Consider the following 15,337-nt stretch of genomic DNA (forward strand, 5'->3'; position numbering starts at 1 on the left):
ATTTGAAGAAGAGTGGGAAAACTTGAGCTGTTTTTGATTAGGAAGGACTTATAGGTTAATCAGAACTATGATGCTTTCACAGTCATTTCTCATTTGAATGGTTCTCGTTGGTTATGACCCTTGAAAAGGCATTTGTAACATAGGCTCATGAAACCTGTGTGTATCTCCAAAATTCTGTTTCTCCCTGCGTGACAAGCGAGACCAATGGGCATGCCTGCTTCTGGGCCTCTGCTGTGGGACCTCGAAGGCAGTCTCGTCCAGGCCCCCTGGCTCCCAGGCAGGAGCTGGGTTTCTCGGAAGGTCATGACAGATCCCGGTCGCCCTCGAAGCTACCACACTAAATCCATGTCCCTCCCGTGCCCTCTCTGCCGGTTCAAAAACCACGCCCACATCTCACCTGTACTGTTATTTACCAGAGTCCATCGATTGTCTAAGGCGTGATTTTTTTTTTTCTTTCTTTCTTTCTCGGATTTTCACATCTCTGACTTGGGATGCAGCTCCGAATTGATGATACAAAAGTACTGGGCCCTAGTTTATTGGGAGCATTTTTTCTTTCTGAGCACTTCATAAAATAACGATGAATCTTACAGGGGACGGCATCTGAGAGTCGGTGAAATAAAAATCTAGTGCTTAAATTTTCTTCATCAAATCAACTCCCTGTTTCATCTAAATGTGCTTATTTTAAAAGGAAACTTTTATCACTGCTTTAAACAGAGCGCCGATATTCTTTGATGTGCTGCTTGTATTTTTTCCTCCCAGACATTAAATAATCTATAATTTTTACAGTCTGTCTGTGTATATTACAGAGGGAAACTTGCCCTGGGCCGTAAGGCAGAGACAGATGGACTTGTATTTCACCACAGTGTGGTGAGAAAGAAGTGCCCCCCAGACCAGAATCTTTGGTGGACACATTAGTGTCTAGATGGCAGGAGAGAGGGACACAGAAGGCACTGGAATAATACCTGAGCAGGGTGCGCACTGACTCAGCAGGTACAGAGCAACGGCCACGTGCACAGCAGGGCAGAGCCACCTGCCCGCAATCCCCATTCCTCCGCTTCGCAGCCAATATCTCACCAGCTCCACCTTCAACACACATCCCTGATCTGATCCCTCCTCCCCTGCCCCCGCACCGTTCCCCTTCTCGCCGCTCTCCTGTAGGATGATGCTACAGCCCCGGCCAGCCTCCTCACTCCCTGGTCTACAGAATCTCTGCCACCCATTCTCCTCTGAGCCACCTGCATTCCACCTTCCGTTTTCACCTGTCACTCATTGTCAAGCCCCTGTCATTGCCTCTCTCAGACTCCTCTGTGTAGGAAACACCTTCCCTGCTCTTCTCTGGAGGCTGTTTCTGGCAGATCTATGAAGTGTGGAGATGATCGATAGCTTCTTTCCATCGTGGCACTGAGACGGGGGATTCGGCCTGAGGGATCCCGGTCTTGGGGAGGTCTGGTCCTCCTGCTTCACTCTCCAGTGGGATATGCCATAGCCCCACGTTCTGTGGCCTGCAGTGTCTGCAACCCACTCACCAAGCTCCAGCCACTGGCACCACCCGAGCTCTGCCCACCGTGGGCCCCTGGATTGGCGGATCCTCCCGTTGGAAGACCTTCCCCGGGATTCTTGTGTGTCTGGGCCCTTGTCACTCCGGTCTCTTCCCTAAGCCTCTCGTGTTAGCCCTCCTCTCTTTCCTTCAGAGCATTGATCACGCTCGGGCTGTTGTTTGCTGGTTTAATTACCTGTGTGTTACCTCTGCCCTGGACGCAGGAAAGCCAGGGTCCTGATAAACAAGCCAGTCAAGATCCTCGCTTTCCCGGGTCCTTCGATTCCAGGATCTGGAGCAGGTCTTGGCTTTTCCAGCATCTAGAATGGGAGCTTCATAGATGTCCGCTGAGGGGACGGATGAGTGAGGGGAGCACCAGGACACTGTCTAAGACATGGGGATGTCAGCGTCCCTCCTAGGATGCTGAGGGTAGCCGAAGGCCCGTGTTGCGGGGCGTGGCTTCAAGCGGAACCTTGGGTGGTCTCAGTCAGCGACCACAGGACAAACATCTCGGGAGGAACAGGAGAGGAACGTCTTGGGTGTGACAGAGACAGGATCAAGAGCGTACATGACACGGCTCCATCGGGAGAGCGCCGTTCTGGTCTCAGAACACAGAGGTCTGGTCTTGGCTCAGCTTTTCCTCACAGGTCTCTGCTGGCGAGTCTCCACTCCCCACGCACTCAGCTCTGGCCCCTTCCAGCTCAGATTCCAAAACCCCCCACTTCAGGCGCCAGAAGGCTCCTGGCCCGCAGAGGTGGTCAGGCGCAGCTCAGTGTGTAGACTGTGGAGGGCTGGGCACTGGCGTGGCCCAGGCTCCTATCTCCCCAACCCCGGGTCTTACCTTGCACAGGGGCCAAGGGCTCGTACACCACCCGATAGCCCTGCAGGATGCCATTGGCCGCCGCAGGCTCGCCCCAGGAGACGTTGAGCGTGGTGGAGGTTATTTCTGAGAACGCCAGAAAGCTGGGGGCCCCAGGGGCTGGGAGAATAGAACACAAAGTGACTTTTACGGAGGCTCCTTTATAGATCATATACATACATGTCTGTGCCTCCGTATAGAATAAAAAATGTTATTACATGTTATTTTCAACTCAGTAAAAGCCTAAATGCCATAAAATGAAAAGATTTATTGATCACCTCAGAACTTCCGAGGATCAATCAGAAACGCAGACCCTCCCGAGAAGCGCAGAGAAAATGACAGTGTTTAAACACAAAGAGGCTTGAGAGACAAAACGGCAGAGGCATAAAAATGAATAATAGATGGAAACAGAAAATGAAACGCAGAGAGCTCCATTTTCTAGCAACTGCTGGAGGATTCCAGAGGCTCTAGTCCTGCTCTTTGCGGGAGAGACGGAGCTCTGTGAGGGATGAAGCTTCTCTTGACCCCTCCTCGCCTCTCCCTCAGAGGCCTGGGGGTTTTGGAGGACGCTCCCTGCTCCTGCACGTGAAATTGCCCACGAGACTCTCCCAACTCTGAGTGTCCCCCTGGATCTGGAGGAGGGAGGCAGCTGGTGGAAACATGTAGCGCTACAGAAGGTCAGGTGTGGCCGGGCACAGTGGCTCACGCCTGTAATCCCAGCACTCTGGGAGGCCGAGGCGGGCGGATCACGAGGTCAGGAGATCGAGACCATCCTGGCTAACACGGTGAAACCCCGTCTCTACCAAAATTACAAAAACTTAGCCGGGCGTGGTGGTGGGCGCCTGTAGTCCCAGCCACTCGGGAGGCTGAGGCAAGAGAATGGTGTGAACCTGGGAGGCGGAGCTTGCAGCGAGCCGAGATCACACCACTGCACTCCAGCCTGGGCGACAGAGCGAGACTCTGTCTCAACAAAAAGAGAGAGAGAGAGAGAGAGAGAGAGAGAGAGAGAGAGAGAGAGAGAGACAGAAAGAAAGAAAGAAAGAAAGAAAGAAAGAAAGAAAGAAAGAAAGAAAGAAAGAAAGAAAGAAAGAAAGAAAGAAAGAAAAGAAAAGAAGGTCAGGTGTGTGGCCAGGGTGATGTGGAACCTGCTGGCAGCTCCCCCTCTGCCTGGGCGCCGTGTAAGGTGGGCGTGTACTGGGGCCGCCCCTACCAGATGGCCTAGATGGGGACCTACTCTTCTCGCCCCGGTGCCCCTCGCTGCTCAGAAGTGCCTGTGAAGTGGCACCCACCCTGCTCCCTCTCTGCCCTCCCTCCAGTCTCTGGATCCCGTAGCTACGACCAGCCCGGCCGGCAGTGCTCAACATGGCCCTGCCCCATCTCTGCCCACAGGTCTGCCCTCATCCTTCCAGCTCAGATGCAGGCACTGGATGAAGCCAAAGGAAGTGGTCCTTGCAACCTGGTTGTGGTCAGCACGTGGGAGTATGATGCCGAGGGGCCCTGATTGCTGGAGTCCTTTGTCTGTGGGTTGGCTGAGCCCACGGGATGTCGGAAGGCCCTGAGCCCTACGTCTCTGCCCACGGCTCCCAGACCTCACTCTCCCGGTCTCTCAGACTTCCAGAATCCTACAGAGGGCCTTGGAGAGCTCCCTAGAGCCGAAGGCCAAGCAGCTTCAAAGCATCCTCCACCTGCTAGGAAACTGAGATGTGCTTGGAAGAGGGGTCTGCTGAGAACAGGCGCTGCGCCCTGTGCGTGGAGATGAGGCCAGAGCAGCGCGGCGCCTGTCCGAGCCCTCAGGACTGCCCTGCGGCATGCACGTAGTGAGCAGTCTCCAGGGGTGGTCTGTGGCCCTGAGACCCAAGGGAACACCTGTCGCTGTGGCCTGACTTTGCTGCCTGAGGAGACCCCCCCACCCCAGGGATCTGGACACGCTATCAGGCAACCCTGATGAGAAGTTCCCCTCCCTGGAGGAACTGGAATGGACGCTGTCAGTTATGAACAAGGCCTCACTGCAGACTCAAAGCCCTTCCTCCCCTCTGAATCTCCGGGGCTCTGGAAAAAAACACGTATTGCTCCAACCCACCTAACATGTATTTAGTGCCACTGTGTAACCAGTCTGAGGCCAGGCACAGGGAGAACAAATGAGCCAAACCCAGTGCTGCCCATCCAGACACTCCCAGCTACACAAAAGGTGTTGCCTTCTGCCTGGGTGGGCCAGGAACCACTGTGTGAGGGGACCTGAGCTGGCGCTCTCAAAACACGTGTCCAAGGAGGCCTGCCCAAAGGAAACCCGCCTTCCTCCTACCCGCCTGGTGGGTGCACCCCTGCCGGGGGTCACTCCTGGGCCCATCTCCAGCGGCGTTGAAGGCTGATATGCTGACCAGGTACTCGGTATGGCTGGTCAGGTTCTTCAGCCTCACCACGGGCTCGGGGAGGAACAGGACCTTCATTTTCTCCGTGTCGTTCTGGCTGTCTGCCTCCCAGTAGTAAATCTGTTAGGAAGAGCAAGAGGTTGGGGTGGCCCCTGGGGAAGCCTTCCAGGAAGGGAGGCCACTGAGTGTAAGGTCAGAGTGAGGGGGTGAGCTGAGTTCTGGGGCGAGCTGTGCCTGGGTGGGAAGGTGGAAAGGCTCTCTCCTGGAGGAATCAGGGAGAAGCTGAGGCTACTGTGCACCGACGGGGACCCCTGGCTGCTAATATTGTTTGGGAGATGCTGTTTAGCATTTTCCTGATGTTCATCTAGGGTTTGAGCACTGCCTCATTAAACAAAGCGCTGCTGAAGATGAGGTCTGAGGACGGAAGGGAAACTTCCTTTCGGCTGCCAATGACGTGCCTTTCCTTGCAGACCTAGCTCTGTCAGTGTTTTGATTTTTGGCCTCTCCCTCTCCCCCATCTTCTGGAGAGAAGGGAAGCCATCCCATGTCCACCCTGTGCTCTGAGCTGTGGAGAGAACAAAGCCCCCAACTCCTACAACGTGTTCCCACATTTTGTTCAGAGCCGACATTTAAGTTTTCCTCAATATGGCAACATACTTTGGAGATTACAGCAATCAAAAACAACAGGCAGGAGAACCATGTTGGGCTCAGGGCTGCTGGGAAGGCCTCATTCCTCTGGGGTGCCATTTCCTCTTGTCTAGCTTTTATGTGCTTGTAGTTGAACTTGATGCCCAAGCACAAAGGTTTAAAGAGGTTGCCAGAATTGCTTCCCTAGACAGCTGGCCGGAAACGACCGCTGCCTCCGGCCAGTGCCAGCCAGGCTGCCTAAAGACAACACCAATCAGAAGACCTACCTTGGCTCTGTGGGTCTAAACCACGGCCAGGCTGTTAGAGCGGCTTGCCCGTGTGAAAAGGCAGCACGGAGGCTTCGGGGCGGCAGCCTGGAGCGCCCCGGGGCTGGCACGCCCGCCTCGCACACCCGCCTGCCTCACTCCTGCTGGGCAGGCCCTGGCAGGTGAGCGTCACTCATTTCCACCTGCAGGATGCAGCGGGCTTCTGCTCACTGAACTGACCGTCTAAGATCTTCTGCTCGCCCAGGCCTTGCTGACTTGAGATCAATATCCAAGTTCAATGTCTTTATCATTAAGGAAATTAGAAAACATATTTTGGACATACATAAATAGCGCCATGCCTCCAAGCTCATGGGGCTCTCCATTAGCTCATTCATCACTGAAACAGCCCTGCCATGGAGGAAGGTATTAATTTTCATAACACACCTGCAAAAATCATCTTTAAATGGACATTTAATTGGTCTCTTAGTCATTAGGGGAGGCTAGCCCACAGAATCTGATGACTGATCGACTTGGACCCCGGCAGAACAGACAGGGAAATTCATTCCGGAGAAGGATGGGGGCGTTTTCAGGGCACAGACCCGGGATGCTTAGGGGCCCTGCACTCTTCACAAAGGCCAGGCCTCAAGGATGGGATGCCACTAGGCGCTTCCTGACCCCTGGATAACCCAGCCCTACATAACGATTCCTCATTCGAGGCTCTCCTGTTACGGCCTGCTGCCTTTCTTTCTCCCCATCTCTAGACCCTCCAGTGATTATGGGCAGTTCTCAAAACGGGGTTCCCAGGGACCTCACATCTGGGACCTTGTGAGGAATGCGATTGGCGGGCCCCACCCTGGACCGACTGAATCAAGGGACTCGCTCAGTGTCCAACTGTGACCCAAGGGCCTGTCTGGGATGGGGAATCTGGTCTCTTCCAGGCGCCCTGTGTTCTTTTATTGTCAGCCAGTGTACTGGGGGCTCCAGAATGGGCCCAGGAAACGGAAGGATTCCCCAGCCACCCCATGCGCCCAGAGTGGGGAGAAGCTGCTGGATGAACAAGGGCCCCCAACCTGGGTTGTTTTGTGGTGGGCACAGCCAGCCGCACAGTGAGCCTGCTCCCCCGTGATGCCTTCCACCCACAAGCAGCTGTGACCACAGCTAAGAGGCCAGGTCCAGCCAAACTCCCACGCTTGGGCCCCAGCTCTCCAGGCGGAGCGCCTGCAGGGTCTGCTGCTGACAAAGCAGTGGGCAGGTTGGGGTGCGCCACTGAGCCGGGGGAGGCAACCGCACGGGAGGGCCTTGCCTTGTAGCCTTGGATGTTCCCATTCTGGCTCTCCGGGGGCGGTGGGTCCCATGTGACCTCCAGCTGGCTGGCCGTGAGCGGGGTCACCTGCACGTTCTGCGGGGCCATGGCCGGGGCTGAGGAAAGAGCAACATGGAGAGAAGCTGAGATGTTCATTCTGAGCCGGCCCGGACCCTCCCCCACACACCCACGGGGCTCACGCATGCCCTAGTTCCGCTGGGAACCACGTGAGAGATTCTGCCCTGGGCCGCCACCCTGGCTTAGGAGGCCTTGGACAGTTATGTCCTGGGATCCATGGCTCTGTGTCCCTGCCAAGAGCTCTCAGCTCTTTTTTGCCAGGGAAGACCGCAAATCCTTCCCATATGATGTTCTTAAATGCATACAATAAAATATATAGAATTGCACAGAAAAATGATTATACCGAGATACAGTTAGCAGAGTATTTGAAACCAAAGGTATGAGATCGTAATCCACGTGCTTCTTGGTTAATACCTGACCAGGCTTAGGGGCTGGTCTGATGGCTGCTGTGAGATCAAAGCATTGATGGGTGAGGATGTTAACTTGAAGTCCCAGCAATGCCTGGGACGTGACAGGGTCACCGTGGCTCTGTCGGCGAGGGAGTCACAGGACTCCTGACTGCTGTGGTTTTTGTCACTGATATTGCTGATTGAGATTAGAGAAAAGATAGCTGTGTTGCCATGACAGGTTCAGGCATCCCTGGCTATGAAGACCCCATCTAGATGAAGTTCGTCCAGACACACAGAGTTGTCCCTACAAGAGGGACAGGGAGCTCCGATGTCTGAGAACATGGCTGCACCTTGCTCTCTGAGGCCAGCTCTGGCTTCAAATTCTGAGGATCCAGTCTTCACCTCTAGCCCTCTCGCTCCCCCTGGGGAGGAGCTCACTAGGGTATCCTCTGCGTCTGCAGGGCTACATGGTGCATGCAAACCAAAGGACACACGAGGATGGTGTGGCCGCGCCTCCGCACCTCACCACACCGCCATTAGGGGTGTGGCCGCGCCTCCGCACCTCACCACACCGCCATTAGGGGTGTGGCCGCGCCTCCGCACCTCACCACACCGCCATTAGGGGTGTGGCCGCGCCTCCGCACCTCACCACACCGCCATTAGAGGCGTGGCCGCACCTCCGCACCTCACCACACAGTCATAGGGAATTGGGAGCACACACCTGCATTCCAGAACATCTCCGTCCTGTCTACCCCGTGCCAGCTTCACACCATCTTTGAATTCCACGCTGCGTACTTCCTCTTGACAGCCTATTCTCCGCTACTCCCTCCTCCCACTGGGGCTCTCCTGGCTGTCCATGAGCTGGGCCCTGGGGAGCTCCAGGGCAGCTGTGCCGGGGGCCTGGCTCCTGCAGAGGCCAGCCGAGCACTCCTCTCCACCTGCAGCCGGGGCTGGAGCTGCGGCCCAGGAGTGCAGCCTTTTGACCAAGTCTTTTTACGGACCATTGATGGAGACGATAAAACAGTCGTGTCCGAGGGAGACGGTCCAGCACCCGGCTCTCTGGAGAGGCCTTCTTGGGAGAGACTGACCTCAGGACTCACCCCTTCCCCATCACCCCCTCCCCACTTTCTGCTCTCCCCCCCACCCAGTGCAGAATAAAATAGTAATTAACACCCACGCAGCCTGACACCAACTATTTATTTTGTTCTAACTGTGTGGTTTCCATATTATCACTGCCCACCCTGCCGTTAATGGAAATGTTAATAGCTCACACCAGGTTGTTGTGACAGACGCTCAGCCTCATTATCAGAAATTCTTATTTACCGCTCCATTAAACAACAGAATCACACAAAAAAACAATTCAATCAAAACTAACTGGAGGAATTTTAACAGCCACATTAATAATCCAAAACATAAATAAAGTTAATGTCTTCTGCATGTTTGCCATCGGCAACTCCATTGCAAAATTACTGTTGTACAATTAAAATGTGAAAGGCAAAATTGAGCGCGGCCATTACCTGGTAGGCGGTGAGACATCGCCCCCCCGCCCCCATGACACCCCCAGGGTTTCTTTCCAAAGATGGCCAAACTCAGCACGCCCATGACAGCTCTGGACTTGGATATCTGCCTGTAGGAACCGTGGAATCTGTGAGCTCCAGGTGAACCCCCAGAAATCAGGGGCCTGCATGCCTCTTTCTCTGGGGTGAGCACGAGCTGGACAAAGGCCCCTGGCCCTGTCTCAGGCAGCTGAGCCGCACTGCTGTGCCCACCAGCAATGCTGCACCAAGGCACTTCTGCACCGTAAAATTACTGCAGGCAACAAAGCATTTTTTCTTGACGCCAGCAGGGAAGAGAGAAATATATGTCAACACTGAGCAAAGCACGTTGGTTTGGAGACTTATTTTTTGGCTCCTGAAAGCCGCTGGGTCTCCACCCTGACAGGAGAACCTGACTTTGAGGAAGGCCCTGCTATTGACAAGCCCCGGTGCAACTCTCATTCTTCGTAAAGTGTGTGCAGTCTGGGAGCCACGGAGCATCTGATTGTCGTTCGCTTTTTATTTTCCCACCTTAGCGTTTGCAGTGTAAGGATGACATACATACCAGCTTGGAAGCTTTACAAAAAAAAATACAAGAAATTATTTTTAAAAAGCATTTTAGACCGGCAGTTGCTGGCATCTGCTGATAGGTAGATGGCCTGCAACCAGCATTTAAAGAGTAAGGTGCAAAGCTGGGGTTTTCTCTGGAGTCTCATGGTCAGGCCATGAGGCCATCGTGGAGCTGAGTGACTCGGGTCCTTGCTGTGATGGCTCCTGTACCCTTGCCAGGGGGCCTCTGCAGCCTTGCAGAGGGATCTTGGTGAGGCAATGAGAGATAAGCTTTCAGGACCTCTGGAGGGCCCCTTACCTGATAGCCATCGTGGAATTACTGACATTTCTGAAATGTTCTGGGATTCTGGCTGATTGCTTGGATGGCCTTGCCTGGTTGGGTGCTGGGGGCTGAGCCGGGCTATGGCATGGCTCTCCCGGGGTCTCCTATCTCTGTGGGAAGGGGTGGGCTGGAGGCTACAGCCAAGCCCCAAGCAGCAGCAAGGACAGCGTTCTGTCACCTCACCCAGCCTCCCTGGGCTCGCTGTCCCTAAGTGGCCAGTGAGCTTCAGCTGGAACAAAAGCAGCCGCTGGGACACAGTGGCTGCCCTGACTTAGTCTTAATTTGCTGGTGGGTGGTAAGCACCAGCAGCTCATGGTTCTACCTCCATGTCCCAGCAGACCCAAGGCGAACCTGGGCCCTGCCCGGCAGGCCTGGGCTGCAGCCCCCTCACCTCAGGGTTTAGGAACCTCTGCTAAAGGTAAGGCAGCTGGACAGGCACTGGTGTGGCTCAAACCTCAGGAGAAAAAACAAATGGTTATACATGGTACTTGGTGGAGCAATGGAGGCCTCAGAGAGTGAGGGAAAGTTTTCAGAGCTGTAGGAATTAACTCTGCAGGGAGAATGATGCTCATTCATTCAGCCTGCACCTACTTATTCAAAACATTCACCGTCCACCAGGTGGAAGGTCATCCATCTGATCTGGGGACAGTGACATGGCCCTGTGACTGGTGGTCGCTCCAACTGAGGGAGGACTGCATATTTCCCCTCTCACCCCACATGACCAAATGATTCACTTTCTGGAGAGTCACATGGCCTGCAACCTTCTCTTCCAGCAGCCCTGAGGCTGGTAGTCACACGGGGGCTTCTCCCCCAGCCAAAGTCTTGGGACGAAAACGGCAGGTAGCAGAAGAGACGATGCCGGCACTTGGAGGGCGGCAGCGGGAGGGACCAGCACCACTGGCAGGACCAGCCCTTGAGGCTTGGAGGTTGTTTGTTATCTCAGCCTAATGCTGCCAAAATCTTCCTGAATATTAACCACGGTCTAGGCCTGGGGCTGAGGGATAGGTGGACACCAGATGTGAAAGACAAGTTTCACCAGAGAAGGACATGCATCACAATAATCACGGTGCAAGGCAGAGTGTGAGGACAGGGTCAGGGGCCCAGAGAGCATGCCCAACTGGGGATGTGGGTATTTCCTGGAAAGCAGAACATCTGGCTGATCCTTAAATAACAGGGAAGATTTGAGACATGACAGTGGGTCAGGGAGCAAGGGCACTGCTGACTGTAGAAATGGAAGGAGAAAGAGTAGAGGGGTGGGAACACGGGGTGTGGTGTTCACCTAACGCGGTGTTAGGTTCACATCAGACGGGTGGTCATCCTACTGCTAGAGCCACCCTGTGCCATGCCGGGTGTCTACTGTTGCCAGAACCACCCTGTGCCATGCTGGGCGTCTGCTGTTGCCAAAGCCACTCTGTGCCATGCTGAGTGTCTGTCACTAGAGCCACCCTGTGCCATGCCAGGCACCTCCTATCACCGAAGCCGCCCTGTGCCATCCTGAGCACCTGCTGTGGCTAGAGCGGTATTGGACCATGATAGACCGTGCTAGATTTCTACTTTCAGTTTCTGTAGCCCATTGATTGTTTGGGTAAAGTAAGGTTTTAATGGATAATTTGAGAATCAATGTTAATGTTTTAATATAATGAAATAATTGTTTCTTTATATGATTTTTAAAAAATTGTATATTCCTCAGTTTGCTTTAATGACATCAACATTTTCCTGGTGAGATTCTCTTTCTGATTTCCTGTGGAACTACGGGAAATATAATTCTCTGATCTAATTTACCTTCTCAGCACATCTTGCCAGCAATCTGCTCCCCTGAGAAGGGGGACCTGGAGACAGGCTCTGGGTCTGGGTGATTCTGCAGCTCGGGAGCCCTTCTCGATGAATCAGGAGGTTTAAAGGGGTTACCCTGCTTCTACTCAGGTGGGGACAAGTGAGAGTTGGAGACAGAGAACAATGACTCAAGGCAGAAGTGCAAGGAAGCCAGGGGCCGAGCCTGAGCAGGCAACCCAGGAAACGCAGAACCCTGTGTCTGGGCAAGCGCAGAGCCCCAGAAACAAAAGACATGGTGCCCGGTGCACTCCAGCCAGCTGAGCAGCTATCTGCCATGCCCACCAGGAGCTTCAGGTCCCTACATGAGCTGAGGGACATAAGGGCTTTATTGTAACTATTCAACTCTGCCTTCCTATGGCAAAAGCAGCCTCTAACAATCCGTAATGCATGGGCATGGCACTGTTCCAATAAAACTTTGTTTACAAGAACAAGTAATGGGCTGGATTTGGTCCGAGCTGTTTGCAGCTCACTGCAGCTGTCTGCAGATGCACCTCCTGGTACTCACGCCCTTGGGAATCTCCTTCCCTTGAATGTGGGCTGAATACGTGGCTTGCTTCTAAGGAGTAGAATGTGGCACTGCTGTGACTCAGAAATAAGAGCCTGTGCCTTCTCTCCTGCTTACCCACTCCTGCACTCTGGCCAGCCCATGCTAATGAAGCCAGCTGCCATGTTGTGAGAGGCCCCATGGAGAGGCCCTTCATGGCAAGGAACTCTAGTCCTACAGTCCACAAAGAATGGAATCCCACTAGCAACTGCATGGGTGAGCCTAGAAACGCATCCTTCCCTGGTCGAACTTTCAGAGAAGACCACAGGCCTGGATGACACTGTGCCAGACGACCCTGAGGCAGAGGACCTACCGAAGTTGTGCCCAGATTTCTGGCCCACAGAAACCAAGGTAGGAGATGCGTGTTGTTTTAGGTTGCTATGCTGGGATCATTTGTTATGTGGTAACGGATGACTGATACATCCCAGCTGTAGCTCCAGCTCCTCTAGGAAGGTGCCAGCCTCAGCCCATTCTGAGGGCTCAGCCCATTCTGAGCCTCCGCACATTCTGAGGGCTCCAAGACTGGCCGGAGTTTGGTGCAGCCCTTACCATGAATATTGGATTTCATGGTGTGGGTGTGCAGGTAATAACCCATCATCAGGGTTTGCATGTCTTTACACACAGCCAGACCTGGCTCAGGGTGGGGCACTACAGGTACGCAGAGGAAATCTAAGAGATGCTTCTGGCCTTATTTTGTGGGGCGGGGGGATGGGGTCTCGCTCTGTCGCAGAGGCTGGAGTGCAGTGGCACAGTCTCAGCTCACTGCAACCTCCGCCTCCCGGGTGCAAGCTATTCTCCTGCCTCAGCCTCCTGAGTAGCTGGAATTATAGGTGCCTGCCACCACACTTGGCTAATTTTTATATTTTTAGTGGAGATGGGGTTTTTATTGGCAGGTGAGTCAATGAGGATGACAGAATTCTAGAACTGTGCATGGGTTAATTTGAGTGGTTCTGAGTACAGATGCCTCAAGAACACAGACGAGGAAGAGTTGCTGTGTGTTCTAAGTTCCAACTAAGCACAGGGATGTGTGGAGAGAAAGGCAGGGCACTCCAGGTGAGGGGCTGAGAGCAGCACAGGTGTGGCAGCTGGGGCAGGGGATACTCTCCTTCCATAGCCCCGGGGGATGGCCTTAGTCTGCTCTGCTCTGACATGGCAGCTGCAATCCTAACAAACTGAGTGACTTTAAAGATTGTGTTTTAAAAAGCAGTTGTTTCCATAGGAAAAGGAGATTGAGGCCAGAGAGCTTCAGACTCATGATGACAAACATCTTTGTCCTAGAGATATTTCCATTTTAAAGGTTAGCTCTGAACCCTCAATACTACTAGACAACTCTGGCATTTGATTTTGTCCAGTAATGATCTTTGCTTCCCATCATTAGGGAATAGTGCGTCCACCTTCTCATCAGCTCAATAGCCATCATCTCCCACTGTTATGATAAACAAAGTTAGGAGCCACTCCAGCTAACCGGCTCTGCGGCTTGCAGACTGTGTTTGCTCCCTGGCCCGTAGAGTAAGTCCCCATCACAGGAAGATCTGGGTCCTCACAGATCATGACGGCATCACAACCACAGCCCCTAACTCATCAGTTGCATTATATGCAGTTTGTACTCGCAAAATTCAACCTGTTAGAGAAAGATTTTATTCTCCTTTTAGAAAGCTGAGGCCGGGTACGCTGGCTCACACCTGTAATCCCAGCACTTTGGGAGGCTGAGGAGGGTGGATCACCTGAAGTTAGGAGTTCGAGACCAGCCCGGCCAACATGGTGGAACCCCGTCACTAGTTGAAACACAAAAATTAGCCGGGCGTGGCAGTGCATGCCTGTAATTTCAGCTACTCTGGAGGCTGAGGCAGGAGAATGGCGGGAACCAGGGAGGCAGAGGTTGCCGTGAGCCAAGATTGTGCCACTGCACTCCAGCCTGGGTGACAGAGCAAGACTCTGTCAAAAAAAACCAAAACAACAACAACAAAAACAAAAAACTGAGGCTTCAAGGGTTAAGTCACAGGCCTCAGAATGAGCTTGATCTAGACTTGGATCCGCCTAACTCTAAGGTCCAGCTGCTTCTCTAAGGTGGGAGTTGCACAACTTTAGGTAAAGGCCCAGATAGTAAGGATGTTAAGCTTTGAGGGATGAAAGGGCTTTGTTGCAACGATTCAACTCCACCTTCTATGGCAAAAGCAGCCTCCAACAACATGCATGGGTGTGGCGGTGTTCCAATAAAACTTTATTTACAAGAACAGGTAATGGGCTAGACTAGGCCCCTGAGTGGTTTGCAGATCCTGCTCTGAGGCAGAGGAAGGAAGTACGGGAGGGCTGGGACAAGAGCAGAGGCCATGATCCGGAGATAGTGACTGTGAGCTGGTATGTCAAGTGCAAACAGCCCTGGGGCAGAATTCAAGGCACCTGGCCCAGGTGTCCCAGCCAACACCCTTGCAACCTTGTCCCCATCCTTTAACCCTGGGGCTGTCAGGAGTGCAATGGGAACTGGCAGCAGGCTCTGGCCACTCTGGGAACCCTGTGAGGGGCAAGTGAGGGGTGTGTGTGATGGGTTTGGGCCGCTAGCAGATGGTGGCGCTTCTGTGACACCCTGCAGGTAACGGGAGCTACAGGACATTTCCGCAGAGGCAGGAGACATGAGATGCCCTACGGGGCAAGTGAGGCAGGAAGGAGGGCACAGGCTGGCTTCGTGCCCTCAGGGCCCACGTCCGGAAGCCCTCTGTCTCAGTGCTGATTTGATTCCACAGGGCCTCGCTGCCTTAGATGCAGTGGTCAGGCCTGTGTGTCCTGGTCCCGCCCATCAGCTGAGCGTTCCTGGAGGACCCTCTGAAACCATTCGCACTTTGCTTTTTCTCACCTGAGAAATGAGAGTAACCTTTAAGCCCTGCTTCTGCCTGCGTGTGGCAAGCACCTGTCATCTATGACAAAGGAGAGACCACCGCAGGCAGCGGGTGGGGGTCTCCCTGAGATTCTTACAATCCTCCCACATCCGAAGGCCAGGAGCGCCTGGGCCAGAAACCAGGTGATCTCTGGTCCTCGAGGGGAAGGTCAAAGAAACACTGTTTACAAGACCCAGGAGCAAATGGGGGTGGGAGAAACAGGCCAGGACAG

At 53.7% G+C, this 15,337-nt stretch overlaps 1 protein-coding gene across 10 annotated transcripts in view; it reads right to left on the bottom strand.

Moving 5' to 3' along the window:
• The window catches only part of LOC105483388 (sidekick cell adhesion molecule 1), a 960,109-nt gene that overhangs the window by 56,400 nt on the left and 888,372 nt on the right, over nt 1–15,337 (bottom strand). For all 10 annotated transcript variants that reach the window (XM_071095418.1, XM_071095417.1, XM_071095416.1 and 7 more), the window contains 3 exons: nt 6,962–7,077; nt 4,699–4,885; nt 2,379–2,516 (listed from right to left, as the gene is read on the bottom strand). In XM_071095418.1, coding sequence (XP_070951519.1) covers nt 2,379–2,516; nt 4,699–4,885; nt 6,962–7,077 — 441 coding nt within the window. The remainder of the gene's footprint in view (nt 1–2,378; nt 2,517–4,698; nt 4,886–6,961; nt 7,078–15,337) is intronic.

Source organism: Macaca nemestrina, chromosome 4 (genome assembly GCF_043159975.1).
Source record: "Macaca nemestrina isolate mMacNem1 chromosome 4, mMacNem.hap1, whole genome shotgun sequence".
NCBI classification, from domain to species: Eukaryota; Metazoa; Chordata; class Mammalia; order Primates; family Cercopithecidae; genus Macaca; species Macaca nemestrina.